Source organism: Scyliorhinus torazame, chromosome 5 (assembly GCF_047496885.1).
Source record: "Scyliorhinus torazame isolate Kashiwa2021f chromosome 5, sScyTor2.1, whole genome shotgun sequence".
Taxonomy (NCBI): Eukaryota; Metazoa; Chordata; class Chondrichthyes; order Carcharhiniformes; family Scyliorhinidae; genus Scyliorhinus; species Scyliorhinus torazame.
This window is the reverse complement of record NC_092711.1, coordinates 163550969-163565423: the sequence shown is the minus strand read 5'-3', so window position 1 is coordinate 163565423 and position 14455 is coordinate 163550969. Positions and strand designations below refer to the sequence as shown.

The 14455-nt window shown below is 49.0% G+C and overlaps 1 protein-coding gene across 8 annotated transcripts in view; it reads left to right on the top strand.

Moving 5' to 3' along the window:
• LOC140420395 (uncharacterized) overlaps positions 1-14246 on the top strand; it is a 32089-nt gene extending 17843 nt beyond the window's left edge. For 3 of the 8 annotated variants that reach the window (XM_072504406.1, XM_072504409.1, XM_072504408.1), the window contains one exon: positions 9599-14246. In XM_072504406.1, the coding sequence (XP_072360507.1) occupies positions 9946-10872 (927 nt within the window). In that variant the 5' untranslated portion in view covers positions 9599-9945 and the 3' untranslated portion in view covers positions 10873-14246. The other 5 variants (XM_072504407.1, XM_072504405.1, XM_072504403.1 and 2 more) reach the window with 5 other exon arrangements.
• Positions 14247-14455: the final 209 nt, after the last annotated feature.

Below are 14455 nucleotides of genomic sequence, written 5' to 3'. Positions count from 1 at the left end.
AAGTAAAGGACTGAGATAGGAACCTGGTTGGTGATTCGGTCGGGGTGAATAAGGTGTTCAGAGATTTTTACAGCAGGCTGTACAGGTCGGAAACCCGTGCGGGGCCGGAGGGGATGAGGCACTTCTTGGAGGGGCTGAATTTCCCAATGGTGGACGTGGAGCGGGTAGAAGGGCTGGGGGCCCCAATTGGGCTGGAAGAGATAGTGGACGGCTTGAAGGCCATGCAGGCGGGTAAGGCCCCGGGTCCGGACGGGTACCCAGTAAAGTTCTATAAAAAGTTCTCGGGGATATTGGGGCCAGTGTTGTTGCGGATGTTCAATGAGGCAAGGGAGAGAGGGGTGCTCCGCCCGACGATGTCACAGGCAATGATTTAGCTGATTCTCAAGCGGGACAAGAACCCGGAGTTGTGTGGGTCCTACAGGCTGATCTCCCTGCTGCATGTGGATGCCAAGTTGCTGGCCAAAATCTTGTTCTCCAGGATTGAGGATTGTGTTCCGGGCGTTATTGGGGAGGACCAGAAAGGGTTTGTTAAGGATAGGCAGTTGATGGCCAATGTAAGAAGGCTGTTAAATGTGATCATGATGTCCCCGGAAGGTAGGGAGATTGAGGTAGTGATCGCAATGGATGCAGAAAAGGCTTTTGATGGGGGAGAATGGGATTATCTGTGGGAGGTACTGGGACAGTTTGGATTTGGGCGGGGCTTTATTGACTGGGTCAGGTTACTGTATCAGGCTCCTGTGGCAAGTGTGTGGACGAACAGACAATTTCGGACTATTTTGGACTGCACCGGGGGACGAGACAGGGGTGCCCCCTCTCCCCACTGCTGTTTTTGCTGGCTATAGAGCCGCTGGCAATTGCTCTGAGAGCTTCAAGGAGCTGGACTGGTTGGGGGTGGGGTGGAGCACAGGGTTTCGCTCTATGCGGATGATCTGCTTCTGAACGTTTCGGACCCAGTAGAGGGGATGAAGGAAATCATGAAGATTTTTGGGGAATTCGGCCGGTTTTCGGGGTATAAGCTAAACATGGATCAGAGTGAGATGTTTGTGGTTCAGGCGAGGGGAAAGGAGGGGTGACTGGGGAGCTGCCGATCAGGTCGGTAGGGAGTCGTTTTAGGTACCTGGCATCCAAGTGGCACGGGAATGGGACCGGCTGCATAACTTGAATCTGGCCCGGCTAAATGAAGGACGATTTTCGGAGATGGGACGCGCTCCCGTTGTCTCTGGCTGGGAGGGTGCAATAAGTGAAAATGATGGTCCTCCCGAGGTTCCTATTTGTATTTCAATGTCTCCCCATTTTTATTCCGCGTTCCTTTTTTAAGTGGGTCAACACGGTGATCACGGGCTTCGTCTGGGCGGGCAAGACCCCATGGCTAAGGAAGGTAACGCTCAAGCGGACCCGGGGAGAGGGCGGGCTGGCGCTGCCAAATTTGAGCAATTATTACTGGGCAGCTAACATAGCCATGATCAGGAAGTGGGTGGTGGGGGAGGGGTCGGCGTGGGTGCGTAAGGAGGCGACTTCTTGTAAGGGCACCAGTCTGGGGGCGTTGGTAACTGCGTCTCTGCCATTCCAGCTGGCACGGTACTCTTCCAGTCCAGTGGTGGTGGCGGCCCTGAGAGTTTGGGGCCAGTGGACGTGGCATGTGGGAGCAATGGGAGCATCGGTCTGGGCCCCAATTTGTGCTAACCACCGGTTTGCCCCGGGGAGTATGGATGGGGTGTTCCGGGTATGGCGGAGAGCGGGGATTGAGAGGATGGGGGATGTGTTCATAGAGGGAAGTTTCCCGAGTATGAGGGTGCTGGAGGAAAAGTTTGGGCTGGCGAGGGGAAACAAATTCAGGTATCTGCAGGTGTGGGACTTCCTTCGTAAACAGGTGTCAACCTACCCGCTCCGACCACTGAGGGGGATTCAGGACAGGGTAATTTCCAGGGTGGGTAGGGGAGGGGAGCGTCTCAGACATCTATAAGGAGCTTATGGGGTCGGAGGAGACGCAGACCGACGAGCTGAAGCGTAAGTGGGAGGAGGAGCTGGGAGGTGAGATCGAGGATGGTTTATGGGCAGACGCGTTTAGAGTCAACACATCTGCAACATGTGCCAGGCTCAGCCTGATACAATTTAAGGTTGTGCACCGGGCTCACATGACAGTGGCCTGGATGATCAGATTCTTTTAGGTGGAGGACAGGTGCACCATGTCCACATGTTTTAGACATGTCCAAAGCTTCGGGGATTCTGGCAGGGGTTTGTGTACATCATGTCCATGGTGTTAAAAACAAGGGTGGCGCTAGGTCCAGAGGTGGTGATTCTCGGGGTGGCGGAAGTTCCGGGAATCCAGGAGGAGAGAGAGGCGGATGTTCTGACTTTTGCTTCCCTGGTAGCCCGGAGACGGATACTTTTGGCATGGGGGGACCCAGAGCCCCCAAAGTTGGAGACCTGGTTATCGGACGTGGCTAGCTTTCTCTGTATGGAGAAAATTTAGTTTGCCTTGAGAGGTTCACTGTTCGGGTTCACCCGGAGGTGGCAACCGTTCGTCGACTTCCTTGCGGAAAATTAATTGTCAGCAGACGGGGGTGGGGGCGAGAGTAGGTTAGGTTAGAGTCGGGGGTCAATAAGGGTGAGACCTGTACCAAAGGTAAACGGTTTTTGCACGATGTTTATGGTTTCATGTATCTTTTCTATTTTGTTGTTGTTTCTACATGCGCACGAACAGACTCAAAAACAGCTTCTTCCCCACTGTCACCAGACTCCTAAATGACCCTCTTATGGACTGACCTCATTAACACTACACCCTGTATGCTTCATCCGATGCCAGTGCTTATGTAGTTACATTGTATATGTTGTGTTGCCCTATTATGTATTTTCTTTTCTTCCCTTTTCTTCCCATGTATTTAATGATCTGTTGAGCTGCTCGCAGAAAAATACTTTTCACTGTACCTCGGTACACGTGACAATAAACAAATCCAATCCAATCCAAAATACCTCAATAAAATGTTTATTAAAAAATAAAATTAGGGCTGGACCGTTCAAGAGAGATGTTAGGAAGAACTTCTTCACTCAAAGAGTTGTAGAAGTTTGGAACTCTCTCCCACAAACTGCAGTTGAAGTTAGATCAGTTGTTTATTTTAAATGAGATAGATAGATTTTTGTAAATCAAAGAGGTTAAGGGATATGGGCCAAATGCAGGTATATGGAGTTAGGTCACAGATAAGCCATGATTTCATTGAATAGCGGGACAGGCTCCAGGGGCTGAATGGCCTGCTCCAGTTCCTATGTTCCGAAAAGTTGTAAATCTCCATCCCACACACTCTCCCTCCATTCTCACTCTGCTGTTTTTAATATCAACCTCCCAATTTTCCTGAAGGTGCTGATTCAGGCTGTTTGACAGATCCATGCTCACTGCTTTATAATAATAATCTTTATTGTCACAAGTAGGCTTACATTAACATTGCAGTGAAGTTACTGTGAAAAACCCCGCGTCGCCAAATTCCGTCGCCTGTTCATGTACACAGAGGGAAAATTCAGAATGTCCAAATCACTGAGGGACTGGTTTAGCACTGGGCTAAAAAGCTGGCTTGTAAAACAACAAGGCCAGCAGTGCGGGTTCAATTCCCGTACCAGCCTCTCCGAACAGGTGTTGGAATGTGGCGACTAGGGGCTTTTCACAGTAACTTCATTTGAAGCCGACTTGTGACAATAAGTGATTTTCATTTCATTTTTCATTTCACCGAACAGCAAGTCTTTGGAGACTTGTGGGAGGAAACCGGAGCACCCAGAGGAAACCAACGCAGACACTGGGAGAATGTGCAGACTCTGCACAGACAGTGACCCAAGCCGGATCAAACCTGGGACCCTGGTGCTGTGAAGCAACAGTGCTAATCACTGTGCTATCATGCGTTTCAACACAGAATAAATAGGAGCTACATTCGGCCCATCAAGCCTGCTCAACCATTCGATGAGATAGTTGGCCCCTCTACCTCAGCACCATTTTCCCCGTGTTGTAACTCTACAGGAGACCAAGGAATCTGCAACCTCAGATTCCCTCAGGCCTCACCCGAGTACAATCTACCTGGATGAGGCGGGCACAGCTACACCCTTAACCCAGGGGCCTTTGTGACAAAAACACTTCGGCCCAAGTGTGGGTTGGGACAGGAGACCCTTCAGGTGACCACTGGGCCAAGCACATCGGAACCACCCAGGGGTTCGGTCCAAAAGCCTGGTCCCACTGTCTGTGCGGTGTCTGCACGTTCTCCCCTTGTCAAGCTGAGGGAGCTGCACGTTCTCCCCGTGTCAAGCTGAGGGAGCAAAAGATGTCAATGTCTTTCAGAGAGAGAGAGAAAGTCCTGGGCCAAGCTTTCCAGAGTCTGCACCCTCCCTGGATTCACTTCCTTTCCCTTCAGTTGCTGCAAGTGACCAATTGAAGGTCAGAATGAGAAAAGAAAGTGTTTTACTCACAGATGTTGGAGACAGGAGGATGTTTCAGTCTGTGTGAAGCTCAAACTTCGTTCACACAAAGCCGGAGCTCTGATTGGCCGGGGGACCAGCGTCCTTCCGGTCCTCCAATTCTTCCCATTGGTCCATTCGTCACCAGTAAGGTCAGGGGTGGGCGCTCCGCCGCACATGCGCAGCTTCCCCGCACATGCGCAGCCCCGGGCCGGGGGGAGGGGAAGGTCACTGACTGGGTTGTCCTCCCGTCAGACCCGCAGCACCGACCGGCGACACCAACACCGAGCAGTGAGTCCCGAGGCTCTCGGAAGCTTGACCAGGCTGCACGGAAAGAGCTGAAGCGGCTCCCTGACTCCCTGTCGGAAGGGAAGCCGCGCACCTCCCGCCAGACACCCGCAAATGTCAATATTTTTATTACTTTTCTTTTCACCATTTTTCAAACAATGAAAGCAGCAGAAAAACTGGCGGGAAATGGGCCCCGAGAACAAGAGATATTGCCGCAGAAATACAACCAGACATTGGGAATTCATTCAGAACAGGATATCTGAGGGAGCACAGCCTCCAGGTGAAATGTCAGCAATTCAACACCCAGTCAACATGTTCACACAGTGAGTGGGGAAAGAGGGTTAGATTCTATAAAAACAGGAGGATAACAATGCAGGTCACACACCCCAAAGTATTAGAATCAAAGAACAAAGAGAAGGACAGCACAGGAACAGGCCCTCCAAGCCCATGCTGCCCGTCTAAACTAAAATCTTCTACACTTCCGGGGTCCATATCCCTCTATTCCCATCCTATTCATGTATTTGTCAAGATGCCCCTTAAACGTCACTATCGTACCTGCTTCCACCACCTCCTCCGGCAGCGAGTTCCAGGCACCCACTACCCTCTGTGTAAAAAAAACTTGCCTCGTACATCGCCTTTAAACCTTGCCCCTCGCACCTTAAACCTATGCCTCTTCGTAATTGACGCCTTTACCCTGGGAAAAAGTCTCTGACTATCCACTCTGTCTATGCCCCGCAATTTTGTAGACCTCTTTCAGTTCGCCCTTCAACCTCCGTCGTTCCAGTGAGAACAAACCAAGTTTATTCAACCTCTCCTCATAGCTAATGCCCTCCATACCAGGCAATATCCTGGTAAATCTCTTCTGCACCTTCTCTGAAGCCTCCACATCCTCTGGTAGTGTGGCGACCAGAATTGAACACTGTACTCGAAGTGTGGCCTAACTAAGGTTCTATACAGCTGCAACATGACTTGCCAATTTTTATACTCAATGCCCCGGCCAATGAAGGCAAGCATTCCGTATGCTTCTTGACTACCTTCTCCACCTGTGTTACCCCTTTCAGTGATCTGTGGACCTGTACACCTAGATCTCTCTGACTGTCAATATTCTTGAGGGTTCTACTATTAATTGTATATTCTCTACTTGCATTAGACCTTCCAAAATGCATTACCTCACATTTGTCCGGATTCAACTCCATCTGCCATCTCTCCGCCCAAGTCTCCAAATGATCTAAATACTGCTATATCTTCTGACAGTCCTCATCGCTATCCGCAATTCCACCAACCTTTGTGTTGTCCGCAAACGTACTAATCAGACCAGTTACATTTTCTTCCAAATCATTTATATGTACTTCAAACAGCAAAGGTCCCAGCACTGATCCCTGTGAAACACCACCAGTTGGGAAACTGACTGACAACATAGTCACATTGAAATGGATAAATTGAATTCGCTCATGGGAAGCCCAGGAGAAGCAAGCCAATAAAATTGAAACATCTGAATTTGAGGTTGGGATCTCATACGTTACTGCATGGGGAGGGGACATTTTTAAAAATAAGGCAGGATCTGTACAAAGTTAACTGGGAGCAGCCACTTGTAGAAAAATCTACATCAGGGCAGTGGGATTCATTCAAAAGGGACGTGGCGGCACGGTAGCACAGTGGTTCGCACTATTGCTTCACAGTTCCAGGGTCCCAGGTTTGATTCCCGGCTTGGATCACTGTCTGTGCGGAGTCTGCATGTTCTCTCCGTGTCATCGTGGGTTTCCTCTGGGTGCTCATGTTTCCTCCCACAGTCCAAAGATGTGCAGGTTAGGTGGATTGGCCATGCAAAATTGCCCTTAGTATCCAAAAAGGTTAGGTGGGGTTACGGGGATAGGGTGGAGTTGTGGGCCTCAGTGGGGTGCTCTTTCCAAAGGCTGGAGCAGATTTGATGGGCCAAATGGCCGCCTCCTACACTGTAAATTCTATGATTATGTTCGCATGATAGTAAAGAGTGGGAGCAATATGTCCAGGGAACCCTGGATGTAAGGGATATCTAGGGTTGGATAAAGAATTAAAGGTGAGTCTTATCACAGATACCGAGGGCTCAAAGCGGATGTTCTAGAGGAACATAGAAAGTGCAATGGATTACTTAAGAAAGGAATTAGGAGAGCAAAGAGGGAGCATGGAAAAGCACTGTCGGATAAAATAAAGGAAAATCCAACAATGTTTTATTGGTATATTTGGGGCAGGAGGTTGACCAGGGTAAGAGTACGGACCAATGTGGCAATGTGTGCATGGAACTGGAAAATATAGGTGAGTTTTAAATGAGTACTTTGCATCTGTGTTCACTATGGAGAAGGATGATATAGGTATAGAAATCAGGAAGGCACATTGTGATTTGCTTGAACAACTTAACATTGAGAGGGAGAAGGTATGAACAGTTTCACCAGGTCTGAAAGTGGATAACTACCCAGAGCCAGATGAGATGTATCCCAGGCTGCTGTGGAAGGCAAGGAAGGAGATTGCAGAGGCTCTGACAATTTTCAAATCTTCTCTGGCCACCGGAGAGGTGCCTGAGGACTGGAAGACAGCTAATGTGGTGCCATTATTCAAGAAGGCAAGTAGGGACAAACCAGGAAATTACAAGCCAGTGAGTCTAACTTCACTGCCAGGGAAACTACTGGAAAACATTCTGAGGGACAGAATTAATCTCCACTTGGAGAGGCAGGGATTAAATGAGGGAGAATTTTTTGAGGGAGTGACTAGGTTGTAGATGTAGGTAGTGCGGTTGATGTAGTCTACATGGACTTTAGTAAGGCTTTTGACAAACTCCCTCATGGGAGACTGATGCAGAAGGTTAAAGCCCAGGGGATTCAGGGCACTTTGGCAAACTGGATCCAAAACTATCTTAGTGGTAGGAGGCAGAGGGTGATGTTTGAAGGTTGTTTTTGTTCCTAGAAGCCTGTATCCAGTGGTGTTCTGCAGGGAACAGTGCTGGGTCACTTGTTGTTTGTTTGTAGTACACGTTAATGATTTGGATGTGAATGTAGGAGGTATGATTAGGAAGTTCATAGCTGACACAAAAATTGGTGGTGTGGTAAATGGTGAGGAACAAGGCCTTAGATTACAGGACAATATAGATGGGCAGAAGAGGGGGCAGCAGGGTGGTGCAGTGGTGGAAACTATCCCAGACAAATTCCAGAAATTCACTCCCTTTCTGACAGGTGCTTGTCTGCCTCTCCCAATCTAGTGCCAGTTGTAATCCCTCATTAATACTACTCTGCCTTTGCGACACACTTGCTTAATTTCTGCCTTTATACAATCTAGCGCCTCAGAACTGCAACCAGGGGAGTCGATACACAACACCCATTACAGTTTTAGATTGTTTTCTTCCTCAGTTTCACTCCTATGGTCTCCACTGGCTTTCCCCTCACTGTTTCCTCCCTCACCATTGAGGTGATAGTATTTCTGATCAGTAAGGCTGATCCACCCCCTCTGCCATATTCTCTGTCCCCCTGTAAACTTTATAACCGGTATATTTAGTTCCCAGTCCTGTCCCAGCCAAGTCTCTGTAATAGCGACAACATCATAATCTTCAACTTGCATTTGCGCCTGCAGCTCATCTAGCTTATTCCTTACATTCTGTGCATTTGTCTATAGAACTCTTAATCGGGCTGTTCCCCCTGACCGCTCCCTCAGCACTGCTTCTTTGTTATTTGCTTGTTTGTTATTTGCTTGTTTGTTATTTGCTTGTTTGTTATTTGCTTGTTTGTTATTTGCTTGTTTGTTATTTGCTTGTTTGTTATTTGCTTGTTTGTTACTTTTCACTTTTGCTTTAACCAGTATACTACTTGTAATTTTGTCATTAGCTGCAGTTCCTGACGTTAGGTTCCTGACTACCTCCCTGTTTATCCTTTCCACGTGGACACTGGTTCCAGATCGGTTCAGGTGGAGACCGTCCCAATGGTACAGATCCCCCCTGTCCCAAAACTGATGCCAGTGCCCCATGAAATGGAACCCCTTTTTCCGGCACCACTCCTTTAGCCACGTGTTTACTTCCCTAATTTTCTCATCCCTATGCTAATTTGCACATGGCTCAGGGAATAATCCAGAGATTATAACCCTTGAGGACCTGTTCTTTAATTTTGTTCCTAGTTCCTGATATTCCCAAACAGGTCCTCTTTCCGAGTCTTGCTGATGTTGTTTGTCCCAATGTGGATCCCAACAACTGGATCCTCCCCCTCCCTCTCCAATATCCTTTCAAGCCGGTTAGAGATGCCCCTCACCCTGGCACCGGGCAGGCAACACACCATGTGGGACTCTCGGTCCTGCTTCCAAAGGTTGTCATTAGTTCCCCTAATTATAGAATCCCCGACAACTACCACTTCCTCCCCCCCGCTTGAATGGCCTCCTGTACCAGGGTGCAGTGGTCAGCTAGCTCATCCTTCCTACAGTCACTGCTCCTATACCCTGCCCCTCCGAGTCCGCTCCCTGGAGACTCGGCTGCGAATCCCTGGGATGAGGTTCTTATACTCACAGCTCCAATACTAAATCCCCGGGGTAAGGTTTTTATACTCACAGTTCCGGTACTCTGTCCTTCCGAGTCCGCTCCCTGAAGACTCGGACGTGAATCCCCAAGATAAGGTTTCATACTCTTAGTTCAGATACTCCGCACCTCCGAGTCCGTTCCCTGGAGACTAGGCCGCGAATCCCGAGGTAAGGTTGTCATAATTACTGCTCCAATACTCCATCCCTCCCTAGAGACTAGGTATGGGGAAGAGGTATTGGAGACGAGGTATTGGGGAATGAGGGAGGAAAGAATGTGATACAGAAACTAGAATTGTTTGTTCTGAATTTCTATCCTATACTGAGTTGACTTTGTAAACCCCTTTTACAGGATATTACAAGAGGAGGAATTACAGATAGAAATCTCAAACGTCACGTCTCGATCTGAAAGAGCCACTTGATTCGTTGCGATCTGAATATCATCGGACTTTGATTCCAGAATAATTAATGTTTACCCAATTTCCCGCCATCAAAACATTTAAACATCAGTGTGACTGGAAAAGCACCGAGACACACACACCCGAGTGAGAGTGTTCCAGAGCACTGGCTGTGGAAAGAGCTTTAACCAGTTACACAGCCTGAAGAAACATCACACATTCACATCAGGGACAAACCGTACACGTGTTCTGTGTGTGGACGAGGCTTCAACTGATTATCCAACCTGGAGAGACCCAAAACATGGAGAAACCGTGGAAATGTGGAGACTGTGGGAAGGGATTCAGAGTCCCATCTGCACTGGAAACTCATCGACGCAGTCACACTGGGGAGAGGCCCTTCACCTGCTCTGTGTGTGGGAAGGGATTCAGTATGTTATCCCACCTGCAGTCACATCAGAGAGTTCACACTGGGGAAAGGCCCTTCACCTGCTCTCAGTGTGGGAAGGGATTCAGTCAGTTATCCAGCCTGCGGATACACCGCCAAGTTCACACTGGGGAGAAGCCATTCACCTGCACTCAGTGTGGGAAGGGATTCCCTCAAATCTCCAGCCTGATGTCACACCAGCAACTTCACACTGGGGAGAAGCTGCTCATCTGCTTACAGTGTGGGAAGAGATTTAGACATTTATCCAGTCTGAAGTTCCACCAGCGAGTTCACACTGGGGAGAGGCCGTTCACCTGCTCTCAGTGTGGAAAGGGATTCAGAGATCCATCGAACCTGCGGAGACACCAGCGAGTTCACACTGGGGAGAAGCCATTCACCTGCTCTCAGTGTGGGAAGGGATTCAGACATTTATCCAGCCTGAAGTCACACCAGCGAGTTCACACTGGGGAGAGGCCGTTCACCTGCTCTCAGTGTGGGAGGGGATTCAGAGATCCATCGAACCTGCGGGGACACCAGCGAGTTCACACTGGGGAGAAGCCATTCACTTGCTCTCAGTGTGAGAAAGGATTCAGTCAGTTGTCTGACCTGAAGACACACCAGCGGTTTCACGCTGGGGAGAAGCCGTTCACCTGCTCTCAGTGCGAGAAGGGATTCGGTGATTCATCCACCCTGTGGAACCACCAGCGAGTTCACACTGAGGAGAAACCATTCACCTGTTCTCAGTGTGGGAAAGGATTTTGTGATTCATTGTGCCTGCTGAGACAGCAACAAGTTCACAAGTGATTACAGGGATTGGATTCTGCTGTTATTGTTTCTGTTCTCAGTTACACCCAGGACTGCATTTTGTTCATTCTGACAGTTCATCAATGGGGAGGGTCGGAGGATTTCATTCTGCTGGACTGGCCGGTATCACAACATTTCCTCTCGTCGGCTGACGCTCTTTGAGCCTTGTTGCGACTACCTTGGTTCAAATTTCACAAGGATCACGGAGTGAAGCGGTGTTTCGAAGAGAGAAGATATTCAATTTGCATTTCTGTTTGGATCCCCCAAAACAATGCCACATTGCCATGAAGATGGGCCGTGATGGTTACATAGTTTTTTTTTTCGGTTAATTTATCTGGGTGTTGCTCACAGAAGAACACCATCAGGGTATGAGGGGCAAGTTGTCTGAGGTGGACTGGGAAACTGATGGGAGACATAGAATAGCCAATATTTAAGGAATGATTACATATTTACCAGGGACTCTCTCTCTATTGAGTTTTTAGTGGTATACAGAAGAAGGATCAGTGTGTACGTACAGACACGGTTGTTCTTTCTCTCGCATTATTCACAGTGGTGGTTGTGGTTTCCTGGTTTTCGTTCCCCACTGTTTATTTTTGTTCCGGCTGTTGCCCCGGCCCACCCTCCCTTTTTCTCTTTTCCTGCCCCCCCCCCCCCCCACCTTGTTCTCATGCTTCTTTTGTTGAGCGTGGTTGGGTTCCATGTCTCCTGCCCCCCTCTCATTCCCTATCCCAACCCCCCCTTCCTTACTGTGTCATGGCTGCCTTCTCCTGTTCTTTGTCTTCTGAGCAGTTGGCTACTAACAGGTCTCCGAACAGTCGGGTGAATGGCTCCCACGTTTTGTGGAAGCCCTCTTCCGACCTCGGATGGCAAACTTAATTTTTTACATTTGGAGAGATTCCGATAGGTCGGACAGCCAGTCTGCAGCTTTGGGTGGTGCTGCTGACCGCTAGCCGAGCAGGATTCTCCGGCGAGCGATTGGAGAGGCAAAGGAAAGGGCGACCGCCCTCCTCCCCAGGAATAGACCTGGCTGGTCTGATACCCCGAAGACTGCCACTCTCGGACATGGCTCCACCCTCATCCCCACCACTTTGGACATTGCCTCGAAGAAGGCTGTCCAATACCCAGCAAGTCTGGGGCAAGACCAGAACATGTGGCCGTGGTTGGCCGGACCTCCTTGGCACAGTTCACATCTATACTCCACCTCCGGGAAGAAGCTGCTCATTTGGGTTCTGGTTCAGTGGTCTCTGTGTAAAACCTTTAGCTGCATTTGGCTTAGTCTTGCGCATGTGGAGGTAGAGTTGACCCTGTGCAGTGCTTCGCTCCAGAGTCCCCCACCCTATTTCAAACCCCAAGTCCTCCTTCCACTTGTGCCCTGTCTCTTCCAGTTGGATGTTGGCCCGCCTTAGCAGTCGCATGTATATGTCACCACAGTTCCCTTTCCCTAGGCTGTCTGCGTCCAGCAGGTCCTCTAGCAGTGACTGTCGTGGTGGTCGTGGATACGTCCATGTTTCCCTTCATAGGAAGTTTTTCAGTTGGAGGTACCTAAGTTCATTACCACCTGTCAGCTGGAATCTTTCAGTCAGTTCTTCGAGCGTTGTTAGCCCGTTGTTGGTGTAAAAGTCCTTAACTGTCAGTGTCTCCCCGTCCTGTCTCCACCTTTTGAAGGAGGAGTCCATGGTCGCCAGCATGACCCTGTGGTTGTTGCAGATGGGGCTTTATCAAACATCTCAGTTAGCCTGAGTTCCGGAGGGTCTCTCAATGTTTGTGATTATGGGACTACTCATTGGGGTATGATTTTAACTGCGTCCAGTGGATTTTCCGTCTATTAGGCCACATTTGTCCAGTGACTATTACTTCATAGATTTCCTCCCATCGAACCCCCAGTCCCTTTTTACCTATCATGTTTTTGACCATTACCCTGTCCCCTGGCATGGGTAGTTTAGGGGTGTCCTCTCCAGTCAGTTTGGTCCAGTCACTATGCTGTTGCTGTGTGATTACCTGACCTTTCAGGACCAGCAGGCGGTCTACCAGATCTTTCATACATTGGAGCACAGTTCCTGTGTTTATCTCAAGTTCCACCCCTCCGGTTATCACCTTCTCCGGGAGCTCTCCCTGTCATTAACTCAAAAGGGGTTAATCCTGTTCCCCGGGCTGGGGTGGCTCTTTGTCACAACGATATTGCGGGCAAGGCCGGTACCCAATTATTCCCTTCCTTCAGCATGGCTTTTGCTGGGCTGTTTTTTAAGCTTCTGTTCATCCGCTCTCCCATTCCCGAACTCTGAGGATGGTCTGGGATGTAGAATCTCTGCTGGATTTCCAAAACTTTACAGGCCTCCTCCATGGCTTTTCCCGTGAAGTGGGTCCCTTGGTCAGAATCCAGTTGGAGGGGCACCCTCCCACCTTGGTATTATTTTGTTAGCCAATATCAAAGCCATGATGCTAGCGGTGGCGTCCTTATACAGGAATGCTTCCACCCACCGGTGAATTGACGTAGAACCAGCAGACAATATGTTTTACCCTGTATTCCAGGCAAGGGTCCAGGAAAATCTAGTTGCAGGTTTTCCCAGGGTCGTTTGGGCCGGGGCTGACTTTCCATTTTGATCGTGCAGGGACGGCCTGGTTCCACCAGGGTGCACTATATTCATCGTTGGCAGTATTTGGCCACATCACTGACCATGAAGTGTGTGATCAACCCCACATACTTCCTCGCTCCATCCAGATAAGGAAAGTGAGTTATATTCATAGACTCTATCTCACTGTATTTTCCACCAGAATCATTGACCTGCACGCCTTCTATTTGTTTATTCCATTCATGGGATGTGGGCATCGCTGGCTGGGCCGCTTTTGTTGCCCATCCCTAATTGCCCTTGAACTGAGGGGCTGCAGCTCAGAGTCAACCACATTGCTGTGGGTCTGAAGTCTCAAGTAGGCCAGACCAGGTCAGCATGGCAGATTTCCTTCTCTAAAGGTCATCAGTGAACCAGATGGGTTTTTACAACAATCGGCAAGGCTTTCATGGTCATCGACTTAAATTCCAGATTTGTTGTGACTTCAAATTTCACCATCTGCTGAACCTGAATTCCTATTGCATTACCCTGGGTCTCTGGATTACTAGTCTGGCTATTGTTTTCCTAGATGTGTCTTGTGAGAGATGAAGTCATTATAGCCGATAAGCATGAGTTGTTATCAAGTTATATTTTGTTTTCCGGAAGTCCTGTACTTTCCCACTAACTTGCAGACAAAACAGCCTGGCCCGCTGCAACTGTACTGTGTATAAATGTGGGTTATTGTAACTGCTCCTTCAGATATTTTGGTTCGCTGAAGCATTCCGCTGCGTGCTTGTAATAAAGATTTCCAAACTTCTTTAAAATAAATTGAGTACCCAATTCATGTTTTCCAATTAAGGGGCAATTTAGCGTGGCTAATCCACCTAGCCTGCACATCTTTGGGTTGTGGGGGTGAAACCCACGCAAACACGGGGAGAATGTGCAAACTTCACACGGACAGTGACCCAGAGCCAGATCGAACCTGGGACCTCGACGCCGTGAGGCAGCAGTGCTAATCACTGCGCCACCGTGCTGCC